This window comes from Saimiri boliviensis, chromosome 3 (assembly GCF_048565385.1).
Source record: "Saimiri boliviensis isolate mSaiBol1 chromosome 3, mSaiBol1.pri, whole genome shotgun sequence".
Classification (NCBI taxonomy): Eukaryota; Metazoa; Chordata; class Mammalia; order Primates; family Cebidae; genus Saimiri; species Saimiri boliviensis.
The window spans coordinates 63,411,126-63,429,749 of record NC_133451.1 but is presented as its reverse complement, the minus strand read 5'-3'; the positions used below and the strand labels follow the sequence as shown (position 1 = coordinate 63,429,749).

Sequence of the window (18,624 nt, the reverse complement as noted above, 5' to 3'; positions counted from 1 at the left end):
CCAAAAAACCTATGAGGAAGTGAGTCAGAGAGCAAACTAACCTAATGATGAATGCTGAATGTACTGCAGACTTGGTTTGCTTTTGTTTCTTCCCCTCCCTCTATCCTTGATTAATTCAACAAAGTCTATAAGGGTAATTTCATCTTGAAACTCTCTAAATCATACATGATGGTCTTAAAAATCAATATATAAATGTGATATCATAAAATGAACCTTTAAAATATTATGCAAAGTAAAACAAGCCAGTCATAAGAGATCACATATTGTATGATTCCATGTATTAAAAAATGTCCAGAATGGGCAAATCCAGAAATAAAAATTCAATTAACAGTTGCCCGGGATAGGACAAATGCAGAAAGTAGGGACAGGGAGAAAAAAGCTAAAGAGTATAGGGTTTATTTTTAAGAGATAAGAGTTCTCTAAAACGGACTGTTATGGTAGATGCACAATTCTGTGAATATACTATAAAACATTAAATTTTACACAACAATTGATAATTATATGAATTATATGTCAACAAATTTACAAACGTTTTGAATCACGTTTAGTTATTTTATCTTTAGTTCTGTGTTAAGAGACCGCAGGAACATGAACCTCTCACTGCTACTCTTATGGACAATATTCTATAATGTATTACATGAGTCAGGTGATTATTAATATTAGATGATTATTAATATCATCCATGCAAGATTATTAATATTAGATGAATTACAACACTTAAAAATATAAAAAGGACATTAAACTCAGTTGTGTAAGAGGTTATCTCCTTTTTATTTGTCTCCTGTCATCCACATGCTCAGACTGTTAATATATTGTACTTACTTTGAAGTGTAAAAGTTACATTTTAACTTTGTGACTGATTTATCCTTGCATATCACCATGAGAAATGACAGAAAGGAGCAGCTCCTAGAAAACAAGCATTGAATTACATTAGGATGTCTATGAAATGGACTTCAGTTCTTCTGCTGATACAGCTGAGCTGTTACTTTAGCTCTGGGAGTTGTGGAAAGGTGCTGGTATGGCCCACAGAATTCAGCCATTGGATGAATATAAAGACCATCCTGTATGAGCTTGTTCAGAGAGGTCATGAAGTGACTGTATTGGCATATTCACCTTCTTTTCTTTTTGATTCCAACAACTCATCCGCTCTTAAATTTGAAGTTTGTTCTACATCTTTAGCTGAAACTGAGTTTGTGGATAACGTTATTCATCTGGTTGAGAGACAGTCAGAAATTCCAAAAGATACATTTTGGTCATATTTTTCAAAAGTACAAGAAATGATGTGGGCATATAGTGACCTAATTAGAACGTTTTGTAAAGATGCGGTTTCAAATAAGAAACTAATGACAAAACTACAGGAGTCAAGATTTGATGTTGTTTTTGCAGATGCCATTTCTCCCTGTGGTGAGCTACTGGCAGAGCTTCTTAAAATACCTTTTGTATACAGTCTCCGCTTCTCTCCTGGCTCCATACTTGAAAAATATTGTGGAGGATTTCCATTGCCTCCTTCCTATGTACCTGTTGTTATGTCAGAATTAAGTGATCAAATGACTTTCATGGAGAGGGTAAAAAATATGATCCATGTGCTTTATTTTCGATTTTGGTTCCAAATATTTGATATGAAGAAGTGGGACCAGCTTTACAGTGAAGTTCTAGGTAAGTAACTTTTCAATTGGTAGCATGAAGATCTAACCTTCTTGTGCCTTTGAAGTTGAACTTGTATAAAGCCATAAAGTTAGGGTAGTGGGTTTTTTTTTTTTTTGTAAGTGAATTTATTGTATGAAAGTATAAGATGATCTATCAAATTCACAGAGGCTATAGAAAAGGTAAATTATAGGATCAGTTAAAACCCTGTGGCCATCACTCATTCAGAACACTCCAGTGAGTCATAAATCTGTAAATTAGTGCACCTTAGATTTCTGTAATCAATCACACATCTGTTTTATTATACATTTGTATCATTTTAAAGTCAAATCTATCAAGAAACATCTTGCTGAATGCATACTGGTAGATTGAGTAGTTACACATTTTTCTAGAACTATCTATGTATCATTACAAAACTTGTTTTTCTCTCGTATACCTCAGTCTCCTTGTTTAGTAATCACAATATATACTCATGTTACCAGAAGATTTTCTCTACAGTTGAGAGAAATGTCTTCATTTCAGAATAAAAGAAAAAATACAAGTAATTTGAAGTTTCTAATGTTTCTATACTACTTCACAAAAGGATGGGAAACCATTTATTTTAAAGTCAATCATCTTGTTGAAGTGTGAACATTAAGTTATAACTGTATAGTTTTTAAAATTATGTCTATTTAAAAATATGAGCTAAATTAAGGTTGAACACAAATTTCTATTTTAATAATTTCTCAAAGTTTTCTAGCTACCATTTGCAAATGTATTTACTTAAAAATGAATGTTATTAAGATCTTAGCATGCATCAAAAATAGTGGCAGGTACAAGGATTTCAGCCATAATTTCAAAATAATCAACAGTTCATTTGAAGAATCAAAGATGAAAGAACTAAATTAATGAATTATGGAAATTAGACTCTTCCTTAGAAAATTTTTTATAGGTAGAATTAATTAATCATGGCTCCAAGAGTGGTTTTTATGTATATCTGATACTATTGAAGGTTTAACAAATAAAACAGAGATTGATTCTCTATGGTTTGTTTGTGATTGGAATATATTGATGTGATATAAAGGATGTAGTTTTCTCTTATGATTCTCTTACCACTTTGCCTTTCTTATAAATACACATTGAAAAAATATATAATACACAAAAATTAAATTATGCCTATATATGTATATATTTTTCAAAGCATAAATATTTTGCCTACATTATTCTAACTTCTTTGAGAAAATTACTTAGTGTAATTACCTTGTGTCATCTACATTTTCTTTTCTTTTTTCCCCATCAGGAAGACCCACTACCTTATTTGAGATAATGGGAAAAGCTGAAATATGGCTTATTCGAAACTACTGGGATTTTCAGTTTCCTCATCCAGGCTTACCAAATGTTGAGTTCATTGGAGGACTCCACTGCAAACCTGCCAAACCCCTACCTAAGGTAAACTAAACCCCTACCTAAGGTAAATTATTACTGTTTATTTTGTTGGCTTTGAATGTTCAGTATGAATGGTTCTACATTCATTCAGAGTGTTTGACTTACACTGGCAGAAAGATGGGAAGTGGGAAAGGTAAAGCAGATACTGATTAAAAACTCATGTACATGCACAGGTGGATACAATCACAAGTTTGTGAATTTCACCATTTTTACAGATAAAGAGGGATACTAAGGAGACTTTGAAAATAGGGTTGGTAAATTAAAGCTTTGATTATGCAACATATAGGAAGGTACTAGCCATTCATTGAAAGAATATTTATAAACAGATTAGCACACACAACAGGTAAGTGTGTGGAACACAGTTTCTGTCCCAACACACCTTACATTCTACTTTGAAAGACAGAGTATGTGCAAGTAATAAAAACTATGTAAAAACTATTATCTCCAGGGAAAAAAATGATGCTAAGGAAGCATCCAGTGTAGATACTAGAAAGTATCCTGGGGTCACTGATATTAACAATTAAGATGAGAGCTGAACAATATGCAGGAATAGGTGAACGAATGAGGAAGAGAAAAACACAAAAGGAAAAGCAAGTGAAGTGGTCAGGACAGTTCTCAAGACTCAAAGTTTAGTTTGCAAGGGAGATACTGAGTAAGAATCAGATGATGCTGACAGGCAAGATAAGAGCCAGATACTCTTTAGAAGCTGAAATTTATTAAGCACATTTAGGAACTAGTAAAAAGAGTTAAGGCAAAAAAAAAGTATGTGACAGTATTACATTTTTTAAAATCCAAGATGTTCAATGGATTAAATTGCAGAAGGGCCAGACTATAAAGAGCCGACCAGTCGGGAAATTTTCTGTGAATTCAGGTAGCAGATGATGGAAAAGTGGATTAGACAGGAGATAGAAATAATTATGCCTACTTTTACAGTAATGCTACTAACTTCATATTGTGTTGCATGGAAAAAAGTTAATACAAATAAACCACTTAAAATGTCTCTGGCTTATAGTGATTCTGAAATATTAATTTTGCAATTGTGGTTATTTTTGTTATTACTAATACTATTAATTACTTAACATGTGTAACTCACTTGAAATATTATTCCTCATTTAATGGAAACTAATTATTCAGCATTTCAAGATTACATTCTCTAACAAAGTCCTACCTGCCTTCTATATAACAGATACCCTTGGGACTTGATTAAAAGAAGACATATCAGTTTTGACAGAAAGATGAGCAAGCTAAAATTCTAAAATTCAACCATAAGTAATAAGGATCTTCACCAGTATTCTAACTTATAAGAAAATAATTCCTTAACAATAGAAATGTGTGATCCTATATTTGCAGCCACACCCAATGTTCATTTGATTTTACTAAAGCATTTAAATCATTTTGCATTGAGATCCCAGAAGTTTACCTCTTAGCATAAACATACCCTATTAGAGCAGGAGTTTTCTGCCTTAAGATGAGCAACTCAGTAAAGCTTCCTGGGATAACTTGTGTCTCGACATCATAACTGCCTAACAAAGAAGCACGGAAAAAAACGAGCAATGCATGTATAATAAATACCAAATAATTTCTACCACTTATATCTGAATAGTGCCCTTAGTTTACAATAACAAAATAATTCTGTCATCATTTAACCTTATATTCTTTATGAAGGAACATAAGAACCTTATATATTTTAAATTGATGTCACACTTCTAAGAAATAGGTAGAAAGTAAGCATTCCTTATTACATTATTATATAATCTCTTACGAGATCACTTTTGTCTACCTCCTTATTAACAACAACATGAAACTGGTATTTTATTCCATGGTTAAAATTCAATATCTATGTTGAATGCAAATTGTATGGGCTCTATATGGTAACTTTCTAAAGAGACAAAAGCTGAGGTAAGAATCATGAAAATTCTGTGCCATCCTACCCTACTCTTGAAAGATTTCACCACTCACATTAAGGGAAAGTGATAGTGCCAGCAGGAGGGGGAAGAGAGCAGGAGGTGTAGAAGGACAAGGAAGAGGATCACGACAGCAATAATTACTAATCTAGCTGTTGTTATTAACTTGCAGAAAGCTTTGAATGCCAGTCTATGGTTGGGAAACCCATTCTCTAATTGTTTATCATGTAAAATAATTGTAAACCCAAGTTGCTTTCTAGTCAATTAAATATTCAATTCTCAGATAATTTATGTATGTTATAAGAGAAAAGGCCACTTGGCAAACGTATCAAATGTTAAAAATGTATATAGCCATTGGTTTTCTAATATATTCACATGAAATCGTACAGTTTAAAAAAGAAATCAAGATGTACATATTTAATATTTATGGGAAATATTCATAAAATAAACACTGGAAGTAATCAAACATCTTAAATGAAGGAATAATTAAAAACTTACACTAGATGCATACTATAGCATTACAATAATTTTATCAAGAAAATGTTCAATTACAGCCAGCTATACTACAAGTAAAGTGAGGTAGAAAATCATAAATATTACAAGATGATACATTTCTGTTAGGAAGAAAAGGTATATTCAGTGAGAATAAAATTGCCTAAATAAATGTCACAAGTGTACATTCAACTATCAAAATAGAACAAAAGCCATGATGAAATCATACAGAGTTTACTATGGTAACATCTCTAGACAGATATTTTAGAAAAAAAATTGTTTTCATTTAAAAACTTTTAATACTTTTATAAATTTTTTACATAAATAGTGTATTTTTTAAAAAGTTGTCACAGAATGAGAAACAACCAGTCCACATCAATAATGAATCTGTAAACAGAGGTTATATTACTTTAACACCGGGTGGATGAAGAAGGCTCTAGGCATCAAGCCACTGAGACAAAACACTGAACGAAAGTTATATTTAATGTGGTAATTGCAATCACACAAGATACCTGGATATCCCATGTATTACCTGGAATAGTAGTACAATGACTCTCACTTCATTAACACTGATGTCTTAAGATTAAAAATCATATTCTTAAAAATACGCAGCCATACGTAATCTGTAAAGTAAACATTTGGGATTGTTTTGTTTTGTAAAGAATACTTAAGAAAAAGTTTTACCCCAATGATTATATCTGAAAGTATTTAAATCAAAAAATTGGTGTAGATTGAGGAACACCAGTCAGAATGATTCTCAATAAATTCCAGCCAAGTGCATCTTCCACTAAAATTTTTATGTAGTGTGAGTAAGCTACTCAAGAGGGTGACCAAATCTTTTCTGCAGAAAGGCCTGGTAGTCACTTCCATTGCGGTGCAAGTGCTGCTGCTTCTGAGACACAGCAGAGTGATGAGGAGAGTTTCTCACATGCAATTATAAATAGCACATACATTTAACAGTGTGATTTCAGGGAAAAGTTGTTCCACTTAAACTGTAACATGAAACATGATTATTCAACTATATCACTGTCCAATTCTGTATTATATATACTGTACAAATCTGTATTATGAATGAGACTCTTAGAATTAATTCATAGAAATTCCAAACCACAATACCAGACTCCAGTGTTTCTTAACCACCACCTTTTACAGTTCTTATTTTTTTTTTATTTTTTGAAAAAACCTAGAAAACTCTGACAAACTTTAAATGAAGTGTAAAGGATTATAGAGTATGATAAATGTAGATATAACATAATCCCAGCTGTGAGTAACTGTTCCTCAGTACTCATAGTCAGGGAAGTCAACCACTAATGACTTCAAACTAAAATAATTCTATAGAAAACCTGACTAAAATAAACATGTCTGATTTAGTAGAACAACAATATAGCATTAAAGACAAGTGGTGCCACTTTCCAAGAACCTACGTTAGTAATTACAATATTACAAGTGAAGAATTTGGGTATAATGTTTTCTAATATTATCTCCTCAAATATGATGTAATAGCTCTATTTCATTTCTCCCTTTCACACATGCACACGTGTACATACATACACACATATATTTACACAAATACCCTTAACAGAGGCAACCTATCTCATAATATACATCTTGCAAAAAATCGGAGTAATTGAGTCAGTTAAAAAAACATCGCTTACTCCAATAATTCCTGATAATACTTCATTTTCTCTCTTTAGTTTTTGTACCATTTAGTCCACATGTGCTGATACTCTATTATGATAGAACACATTCTTTATTTTTTTCCACAGGAAATGGAAGACTTTGTACAGAGTTCTGGAGAAAATGGTGTTGTGGTGTTTTCTCTGGGGTCAATGATCAGCAACATGACAGAAGAAAGGGCCAATGTAATTGCATCAGCCCTTGCCAAGGTCCCACAAAAGGTTAGATAAAGTGTCTTAATAGTTTCGAAAATTACTGAAAGAGGCTGCTAAAGTTGGCAAAGAATCCAATTATAGAAATTTCCTGCGTACAAATTCAGCTGCTGGGAAAGCACTAATTATCTCAGATATTAGTTCAAAATCAAATATATATATATATATATATATATATATATATATATGTACATATATATATATATATGATCTAAAATAACACAGGGGATGTTTTTTCATTGATAATAAACAGTATTATTATTGTGATCAGGAATAAATAAAATTAAGAGTTGTAGGTAAAGTTTTGGTATTATCATGATATTAGGGTCAAGTAAGAGCTATCATTAAATTCTGCCCCTGTCATTTGATCCTTTTGTTTAAAGATTCCTGAGGGAGCTGTACACACTACAGATGTTAGAAAAAGTTACATGTGAGTAACTTCACTAGCACAATAACAGCAGGTATTTCAAAAAGTCTGACATGCATCATGCAGTTTAGACTTGCCATGTTATCCAGCCTCATTTACTTCCTGGTCATTTTAGGATAGGCCTATTCAAGTGATGTTCAGGGTACTATCAGAGAAAGGATGGCCTAGGCTGACTGACAGCTAGTCTAAGGACCCACCCAGCCAGGTAGATTTAGAGAAAGAGAAAAAGCAACCTACCTTGCTGGGCTGGCCCCAGCCAATGTCCAAAGCAGGAAGATGAAAGAGAAAGGGCAGAGATGGATCCTGCTCTGAGGGTGGACCCTGTGCAGTATAAAGTGTGAGGATTCTGCACTAACTATCAGATTAACAACTCCTCCCAATGGAGGCAGCAGTTGGAAATATAGGAAGGAGCCAAACAAAAGGAAGCCAGGCAAATTGTCACTTGAAATTTTTCTTGGATGTAGTGCTTGATAATTTGTAATTTCAAATAAGTTATACATGCTACCTTTGCAGCATTAATTGACTCCTTCCAAGTAGCTTATTTTATAGACTTGCATTTTTGTCAATCAAAGGACATCAAACTATTAAAATAACTTACAGACAAGTAGATATATGTGAACCACTTCCCATATTACTGAAAAAAATTTAGTATTATATTTGATAGATGAAAAATAATATAAAATACATAAAGCAAAATAATCATGTAGGTCATTGGTAAATTGTTATTGCTTTGTCACACTACATTATCACTATCTAAAATTTTTAATGCATATAATTATTAATTTTTTAATCTTTTAAAATTTTAATTAAATTTTATTTTTTAACATTTAATTGCAGGGATACATGTGGAGGTTTGTTACATAGGTAAACTTAGGTCTTGGGGGTTTTTTGTCCAGACTGTTTCATTACACAGGTATTAAGACTAGTACCCATTAGTCGTTTTTCCTGATCCTTTCTCTTCTCCCAACCTCTACCCTCCAATAAGCCCCAGTTTATGTTGTTCCTCTCTATACGTTCATGTGTTCTTATCTTTTAGCTTCCACTTATAAGTGGACATGTGGTATTTGGATTTCTGTTCCTGGTTCATTTGCTTAGGATAATGGCCTGCAGATCCATTTATGTTCCTGCAAATGACATGATCTTGTTCATTTTTATGGTTGTATAATATTCCATGGTGTGTATGTGCCTCATTTTCTTTATCTAATCCATCATTAATGGGTATTTAGGCTGATTTCATGTCTTTGCTAGGGTGAATAGTACTGTATGGACATATGCTTGCATGTTCTAATTTATAGTCCTTTGGATATGTACCCCGTAATGGGATTGCTGGGTCAAATGGTATTTCTGCCTCTAGGTTTTTGAGGAATCACCATGCTGTCTTCCACAATGGTTGAACTGACTTACACTCCTTCCAACAGAGTAGAAGCATTTCTTTTTTTATAAAACCTCACTGGCATCTGTTACTTTTTTGAGGTTTTAATAATGGCCATTCTGACTGGTGTGAGATGGCATCTCTTTGTGGTTTTGATCAGTGATGTTAAACTTTTTTTCATATTGTGGTTTGCCACACATAGATTTTCTTTTGGGAAGTTTTTAATACTTGAACTTTTCGTTGAAAAATCATGATTTCCCTATATACCTAATTATAAAAATTGAAAAAATGAAATGAAATGTGAGTATTCTATTTACTTCATCGTGAGTAGTTCTTGTTACTTAACATCCCTTGTTCTCATTGTTAATCTCTTTAGAGTGCTAACATTCTGTAACTTTGGAGCTCCACTCATGGAATAAGATATTTTCTTTAATATAACAGGTTCTGTGGAGATTTGATGGGAATAAACCAGATACCTTAGGACATAATACTCGGCTGTACAAGTGGATACCCCAGAATGACCTTCTTGGTAAGTCTCTGGAGAACAAATACTTAATATATTCTTAAGAGATCATTAGAATGTTAGTGGTTCATCATGAAAGAAGTTTGTTGAACATTTGTTATGGAAAAACTAAAAAATAATATAAAATAAAATGAAACTTCTTTATATTTATTTTTCAGTCCAGGGAGAAAATAATAAACTATAATTGTTGGCATTTTGTGATATGCACTCACATTCTTTATGATCACAATCGGAGTATCTTTATTTCAGGTGTTATTACCTCTTAGAGGATTTTTCTGGCACTTCCTGGGTTGTCTTCCTTTCTCCTATTTCCACAACTTTACACCTTTTCTTTCCTCTCCTTCAGGGATATTTCGAGTGCCACTAAAAATAACCTTCTTCTATCACCAGGGACACTGCACTTTCTGTAGGATTAAATCCCTAATCTTAATCATACAGTGATGACACATTTTATAATGAAGTATGACCTGTCCTTCCTCAATTCAAGCACCATCACCACACTGCCTGCTGCCTTGCACACCCCACATACCATACTCCATGACTGCACTTAAAAGAACACATTCTGGCTGGGCATGGTGGCTCACGCCTGTAATCCTAGCACTTTGGGAGGCAAACACAGGCAGATTGCCTGAGCTCAAGAGTTTGAGACCAGTCTGGGCAACATGATGAAATCTTGTCTCCACTAAAACACACAAAATTAACCAGGTGTGCTGCTGCACCTGTAGTCCAAGCTACTCAGGAGGCTGAGGTAGGAGAATTGCTTGAACCCTGGAGGGGGAGGTTGCAGTGAGCAGAGATTGCGCCACTGCACTCCAGCCTGGTGACAGAGCAAGACTTTGTCTCCATTAAAAAAAAAAAACAAAACATAATTAGTTAATTAATTAATAACACAGTCTTACATCCCTATCCCTTTTCTTTGCTTTTATCTTTTTGGCACATTTTATGCCTCTTATTTAAATTGCACTTTTTCATTAGTCCAACTGATAATCTTGTATTAATTTTTTTTTTTTTTGAGACAGATCTTGCACTTGCCAGGCTGGAGTGCAGTGGTATGGTCTCGGCTCACTGCAACCTCCACATCCTGGGTTCAAGTGATTCTTCTGCCTCAGCCTCCTGATTAGCTAGAACTAAATGCACGCACCACCACGGTCAGCTATTTTTTGTATTTTTAGTAAAGACCAGATTTCACCATGCTGGCCAGGGATGGTCTTGATCTCTGGACCTCTTGATCCGCCCACCTCAGTCTCCCAAAGTGCTGGAATTACAGGCATGAGTCACCTCACTCGGTGTAATTTTTTTAGCCTGAAGTTGCTCACACCATATAACCTTCACTTACATCTCCAGCAGAAGTAGGTGCTCAATTTCAATTTAGTTCAGTGTGTTATATAAAAAACACTGCCACTTTCAGAGTCTTCTATTGTGCATTTCTCATTTTAGTCCTATGAATAATTTTGCTAAAATTCATTCAATCCTAGGTCATCCAAAAACTAAAGCTTTTATAACCCATGGTGGAGCCAATGGCATCTACGAGGCGATCTACCATGGGATCCCTATGGTGGGCATTCCAATGTTTGCGGATCAGCCTGATAACATTGCTCACATGGTGGCCAAGGGTGCAGCCGTTAGATTGGACTTCAACACAATGTCGAGTACAGACTTGCTGAACGCACTGAAGACTGTAATTAACGATCCTGTGTGAGTATAGCTTTTTTTTAAACTAGGCGGTCTTTATAGATAGGTTCTCTTGTCAATAGTGAGTATGACTTTTATCGTTTTTATAAGAGACTGAATTTGAAATAATTTAAATGATGTAACTGATCTGAAATCTGCTTTTATTTTTGAGTGGTTATTTTAAAACTGTATTTGAACCACATTTAATGAATAACCAATTATTAAAATACTTTTCAACACAAAAATAATTTTGAGGTGATATGGATACTAAAAAGACATTTTAAAATAAATTTGACAGAATCCACAGTAGAAAGGAAAGATAAACTTGATGAAATATAATAAAATATGTTAATTCGATGTCTAAACTGTCTCAAAGTATTTATGTTTTCTTCCTGAAAAATTTATTTTTATTATCATTATTATAACAGGCTTGATAATTAAATTTAATTTCCATAGCATAAATCCCTCCTATTTAAAGTATAAAGTCCAAATGTATTTATGCTTACAGTCTTGAAGCCATCACCATTATGTAATTTCAGGACATTTTAAACCACATTAAGTAAATTGTAATGGCATAGAAGTCACTTCCCATGACCTGTTAGCTCTAGACGAACATCAATTTGCTTTCCTTTTCTATAGATTATTCTCTCTATATATTTCGTATAAATTGAATCATACAATTTATGATATTGTGTAAATGACTTTTTTCACCTAGCACAATTTTTGTTGTTTTTTATGGTTTTTAGTTTTATTTACTTTGTGTGTATTAATATTTCATTTATTTTTATAGCAGTATATTTTATAATATGGATGTGCCTTATTTTATTTGTCTCTTTATTAGCTCATTAGCCCTTTGATTGTTTCCAATTGTGGTTATTAGGAACTTTTTTTTTTGCATGGACATGATTTCATTTCTTTTGTGTAGACACTAGAAGTGGAATTTCTGGCCCCTATAGGAACTGTATGTTAATGAAGATTTGTCAAACTGTTTTCCAAACGCTTGTTCCATTTGTCATTACGACCATCTGTACAGAAGGGTTCTAATTCCTTCACACTGTTGCCAACACCTGTAATTATTTGTCTTTTTATTACACCATTCTTGGTGGGTGTGAAATGATCTCTCCCTGTTGCCTCGGATTGTATTTTCATTACGCCCAGAGCTGTTGAGAATCTTTATATGTGCTTACTGACCATGCATATATCTTCTCTAGAAAAATGTCTATTCCAATCCTTGGAACATTTTTAAACTTTGTGACTTGTTTTATTATTGAGTTTTATGTAAGAACTATTCATATACTATAGATACAATCCCATATCACATATATAATTTTTAAATATTTTGTCTCATTCTTGGTGAACTAATTTTTTACTTTTTTGATGATGGCCTTTGAAGCACAAAAATTATATTTTTAACAAGTAAAATTTTTGATAGTTGATTTATTCATACTCCAAAGAAAGCAATGTGCAAAATGCCTTGCCCAACCCAGCTACTATCAATTCAGCATTTATAACTACTATTAATAATGTTTTTATATAAGAAAGGTTATAATGTATAATGTGTGTGTGTTACATTGTAACACACATTATTCTAAAGCATGTTGAATAGTTAATAGTTATTTGAATTTACATGTGGTGGGTCATAAATCAAGACTCAGTCTGTATGAAAAGATTCAATATCATAAAGAAAACATGATCCAGCCCTAGTGGATGTGAGAAATTATAAAAATGATAACTAAAACATCTTTAAATTTTGAATATTAAATACACTTAAAATTTTTCAAATAAAAAAGTAAATCATAATTATGCATGCACTTTTATCTCAGCAATTCCACTTTTATCTCAGTAATTCCACACTCACACCCAATAGATACGTATAAATGTACAAATCCATTGCTATATACAAGAATGTTTATATAAAATTATGAATAGTTTCCAAAAATTGTTGGCAACTCAAATATATATTGATCATAAAATGAAGAGCTAATCTGTGGTATTATTAATTAATGAAATGCTACACAGCAACAGAATTAAACCAACAACTGCTACATTTTTTAAAAAGACACTTTGGGAGGCTGAGGCAGGCGGATCACAAGGTCAGGAGTTTGAGACCAGCCTAACCAAAATGGTGAACCCTTTTCTCTACTAAAAATACAAAGTTTAGCTGGGCATGGTGGTGCACACTTGTAATTCCAGCTACTCAGGAGGCAGAGGCAGGAGAACTGTTTGAACTCGGGATGCAGAGGTTGCAGTGAGCTGAGATTACACCACTGCACTTCAGCCTGGGTGACAGAGTGAGGCTCCATCTCAAAAAAAAAAAAAGACACGAATGAGTATTTGTTATATAATTTAATTATACAAGCAAACAAAGCTAATGTATAATATTCGAAATCAGGTTAATACTTAATTGGAGGACAAAAGTAAGTGACTAAAATGGTCCAGGAAAAAAAAGTTCTTCTAAGTAGATTCTGATGTCCTCTATCATGATCTGAGAAATAGGTAAATTGGTATCTTCACTTCAGGATAATGTTCAAGATGATGACACCTTTTTGAGCTATGCGTATGTACGTTTATTTTATGTATTTTATAGTTTAATGTGTATTTTAGAAGACACGTAATGCATTTTAAAATTCTAGGCATCAAATAATTTCAAAATAAGCACAAAAAATAAAGGAAATCCTAGGGGTTCTATCATAGCGTGGCCAGAAAAAGCATCTCTTAGAGATAACATTTAAAGGGTTGCCTCCCAAGAGATAGAAGTATCACTTGTGTTTTTGCAATAAAGAATACTCCAAGAGTGAGAAGAGGAGACAAAATGCTTAAAGTGCTAAGATGAAAACACCTTTGGGAGCTTAAAAATATATATAAGGCCAATGTTCCTAGAAGACCTGGTGTGCATGGGAACAGTGTTTGGAGAAGAGCTTGCCAGTATCTGATAATGCAGGGTCCTGAGGACCAAATAACAGAGTTGGATTTTATTCAAAATATGATAAAAAGCCGAGAAAAGTCTTAATCAGGGGAGTGTCATAGCCTGACTTTTATTTCCAGAAAATCATTCTGGCTACTGGGTGGGAAACAGTAGGACACAAAACAGTAGAACAGAAACGAAGCAAGTGGCTATGAGGCATTTCACCCACATGGCACAATCCCTCTTTAGAAACCTAAAGATGGTGATTATTAAATTGCATTTTAACTATATACCGTTCAGCATTTAAAATGGCTCAAGATGTTGAGCATGATTTTATATGCTTGTTTGATAACTAAAGGAGTGTAATTGAATTTTTCATAACATAAAGGAAAATACTTAAGTGATGGGTACCTTTTCTTCATAATGTGATTATTTTACATTGCAGCCTGTACCAAAGCATCTCATATACCCCCATAAATATGTACACCTACTATGTATCCACAAAAACTAAAAATTAGAAAAATAAAAAAATTGTTCATAATATGTTCTCTGCCTCAGATAATTAACCTTCTCACCTGACCTTCCATTTTTACTTAAAAAATATTTGTCAATGATGAAATTCCAATTTAAAAGTCAAACTTTCTATGATGACTCAAATTAAAATACACAAGTTCTATGTCAATTCTATGACATGTACTTTGAATCGTGACACTTTAAAAAACTTTCATGGACTTGATATGCTCAGGCAAATTAACTTACTTTCAATGTTGATATTGTTATGTTTATCATTCAGATATAAAGAGAATGCTATGAAATTATCAAACATTCATCATGATCAACCAGTGAAGCCCCTGGATAGAGCAGTCTTCTGGATTGAATTCGTCATGCGCCACAAAGGAGCCAAACACCTTCGGGTTGCAGCCCACAATCTCACCTGGTTTCAGTACCACTCTTTGGATGTGATTGGGTTCCTGCTGGTTGGTGTGACAGCTGTGATATTCATCATCACAAAATGTCTGTTTTGTGTCTGGAAGTTCGTTAGAGCAGAAGAGAAGGGAAAAAAAGATTAATTATGTTTGAGGCTGTAAGCTGGGAAACCTAATAAATGAGACTCCAGTTTATTACAGAAAGAAGAGATTGTGATACAAGATTCCTTTCTTCTTGTGACAAAACACCTTTCAAAACTTACTATGTCAAGCAAAAATTTGTTTTTCAGGGATTTAGTACCTGTTTAACAGGTGCTAAAACAGGAGGAAAACACCAGGGAAAGCAAAAATGATATAAAGCCATATGAGCTTATATTGAAATTTATTGTTCTAATTCACAGGTTACAAGAAAAAAAAATTATTGAACTTAACTACATTTCATACATTGTAATGGAAACAAGAACATTAAGAAGTCCACTGACAGTATCAATACCGTTTTGCAAATACCGAAAATACTTTGAATTCATTTCATGCAGAATTGTGTTTTAAATGTCGCTGAGGAAACTATTAAATAATTAACTTGTATAAAAAATTCTCTCTTCCTCTTGATATTTTGAAGTGGGTAGTGCTGCTTAGCTTTTATTGTGCATCCAGCTTTAGCATCACATTTTTTTCCTAAAAGGTATGGTACAGTGCTTCCCATTTTAGAGCTTAGGTCATTGCCTAGTGGAAAGTATGTGGAATTAGAAATATAACAACTCCTGCCTGCTCTCTACTACAAAATGAACTAATTTTACAATGTGTTTGGTTTTTTGAGCCAATTCTATTTTTCTGGTTATTTAAAAATATTCGTCTGTTTTAATTTATTCTTCTTTTTTATTATTTCAATTGTTTCTAGGTGACAGTTGTCTTTTGATTACATTGATGAGCTTTTCAGTTGTGCTTTTGGAGGTTTTGGTGCACCCATTACTTGAGCAATCTATATTGTACCCAATGTGTAGTGTTTTATCCCTCACTCCCCTCCTACCCTTCCCTCTGAGTTCCAATAGTCTGTTATACAATTCTTATGCCTTTGCGTTCTAGTGGCTTAGGTCCCATATAGGTGAGAACATACATTGTTTGGTTTTCTGCTGCTGAATTACTTCACTTAGAATAATGGTCTCCAACTCCATCCAGGTTTCTGTAATACCATTATTTTGTCCCGTTTTATGGCTGAGTAGTATTCTATGGTGTGTGTGTGTGTGTGTGTGTGTGTGTGTGTCTGTGTGTGTATGTGTGTGTGTGTGTGTGTGTGTATTTTACAATGGGTGGATAAAGAATAGGTGATATGTATACATATAATAGGAATATGCATTAAGAATAGGTGATATATGTGTGTGTGTATATATACATATACACATATATATACACGTACATCACCTATTCTTTATCTATCCATAGGTGACATATATATGTCACCTATTCTTAATCCACCCAATGGTTGATGGGAATTTACCCTGGTTCCATATTTTTGCAATTGTGAATTGTGCTGCTATAAACATGTGTGTGTATGGGTCTTTTTAAGTAATAACTTATTTTCCTCTGAATAGATGTCCAGCAGTGGAATTGCTGGATCAAATGGCAGTTCTACTTTTAGTTAGTTCAGGAATCTCTGTACTACTTACCATAGTGGTTGTACCAGTTTGCATTCCCACCAGCAGTGTAAATGTGTTTCCTTATTACCACCATACCAACATCTATTATTCTGAAAATTTTAAATTATGGCCATTCTTACAGGAGCAAAATAGTATTGCATTGTGGTTTTGATTTGCATTTCAATGATCATTAGTGATGTCGAGCATTTTTTCATATGTCTTTTGGTCATTTGTATATCTTCTTTTGAAAATTGTCTATTCATGTTCTTGGCCCACTTTTTGAGGGATTATTTCTTTTTCTTTTGCTGATTTGTTTAAGCTTTTTGTAGATTGTGGATATTAGTCTTTTGTAGTTTGTAAAGATTTTCTCCCACTCTGTGAATTGTCTGTTTACTTTGCTGATCATTATTATTATTTTTTTTTTCTTTTTTGCTTTTCAGAAGCTTTTTAGTGTGTCAGACTTTGTTCTTGGTATTTAAAGTAGTTTATCGTGTGATTTATTTTTAAGTTCACTAATTCTTCTGCTTGTGGAAAAAAAATTATTTAGAACCTAATATGTGACAAGCCCAGGTACCTCTTATTTTTTTTCTTTAGCAGACAAGGGGAGATTCTCATCTGAATTTAACTTGGCCACCACATATGACAGTATAGTTATAGTCTGTGTGAAGGGTTAAGTTCTAATGTTAGCCTATAAAGAGAAAATTATATAGTTAAAAATATCCATGAAAAAATCCCTTAATTCAACAATAAACATAACACTTTTCAGGGAGTAGAGCATAGCCATTTCCCCCACCCCTCCTTTCTCTGGAACAAATCAGTTTCCTCCGTTGAATAGCAGGCTAAGTATTTGGAAATTTGCTTGTTTATGGAGTTTATGTTGTTTGAAATATACATTCAGGGCCTTTAGACTTAGAGATCCATTTAATACCAAATATGTGTGTGCTCTCACTTCGCCCATTTCTAACTGGTTGGTTGATTGATTGATTCATCGATTGATTCATAGTCAATGGCACATAGCTTGACACTAGCTGTAGAAAAACTTTAGAAAGACAATATCTGCTCTCGAAGAGCTCATAACATGGTGGGACAAGAGCCATGACGTGCACAAGTACAGTTGAGTCATACTAAGTTATAATGACAATGCATTGTAACGTGCTATATGAGAAGCAGGGACATTCAAAATGCCAGTGGAAAACAGAAGAAGGAGCATAGCTCTGCTCAGGGAAGGATATGTCTGAGAATGTAGAGAGGCTTCTGGGGAGATTGAATCTTGAGTTGGGTTTTGAAGAATGGGTTAGCTAAGATGATATGTTAATTAGAAGAACTAGCATGTACACGAAGGGGTGCTGGATGGTTCAGGGTGTTTGGTGTGGTGATGGTAGAGGACCTGAGCTTACATTTCATGTTGAGCAAGTTGGATTCAATTTTTCATGTAATGAACCATGAAAGGCACTTTAAAAGGAGAAGGATACCAAAGTGTTTTATAAATGGATGGATTAGAGGGGAATAAGTTCAGATCCAGGGAGGCCAGTGAGAAACCACTAGTGAGAGGGTGGATGGGAATCCAGGCATCCTACACTCACGTCAAACCTGGGCATGTTGGAGCTTCCCTTGACTAACAGCTCTTGCAGGGTAGGTTTTCAGCTATAGATAGCCCTTTTCCTGTGATTGCCCTGGGGAGCATCCTCCTTTCCTCCCTTTGCTCTTACTCTGCTGCTGGTTTGGGTCTGGCTCTTGGTTGCAGAACTGGTAGTGGGAGGGAGGAGGGGACAGAGGATGAACGTGTCCACTGCCATCCTCTGTGCTGGTGTC

At 33.9% G+C, this 18,624-nt stretch overlaps 1 protein-coding gene across 1 annotated transcript; it reads left to right on the top strand.

The window, feature by feature from the left end:
• The first annotated feature begins 881 nt into the window (after positions 1 to 881).
• LOC101032959 (UDP-glucuronosyltransferase 2B19) lies at positions 882 to 15,770 on the top strand. The gene is made up of 6 exons (XM_003931914.3): positions 882 to 1,656; positions 2,924 to 3,072; positions 7,232 to 7,363; positions 9,595 to 9,682; positions 11,152 to 11,371; positions 15,046 to 15,770. Exons 1-6 carry the CDS (start codon positions 936 to 938, stop codon positions 15,320 to 15,322), a joined length of 1,587 nt encoding a protein of 528 aa, XP_003931963.1. The 5' UTR covers positions 882 to 935; the 3' UTR covers positions 15,323 to 15,770.
• Positions 15,771 to 18,624: the final 2,854 nt, after the last annotated feature.

Bases quoted from the DNA above. Each gene is read 5' to 3' on its own strand.
- LOC101032959 (XM_003931914.3), top strand. From the start codon at position 936: ATGTCTATGAAATGGACTTCAGTTCTTCTGCTGATACAGCTGAGCTGT. The intron at 1,657-2,923 runs GTAAGTAACTTT...TTTCCCCATCAG, and splicing joins GCTTTACAGTGAAGTTCTAG to GAAGACCCACTACCTTATTT. The intron at 11,372-15,045 runs GTGAGTATAGCT...TTTATCATTCAG, and splicing joins ACTGTAATTAACGATCCTGT to ATATAAAGAGAATGCTATGA.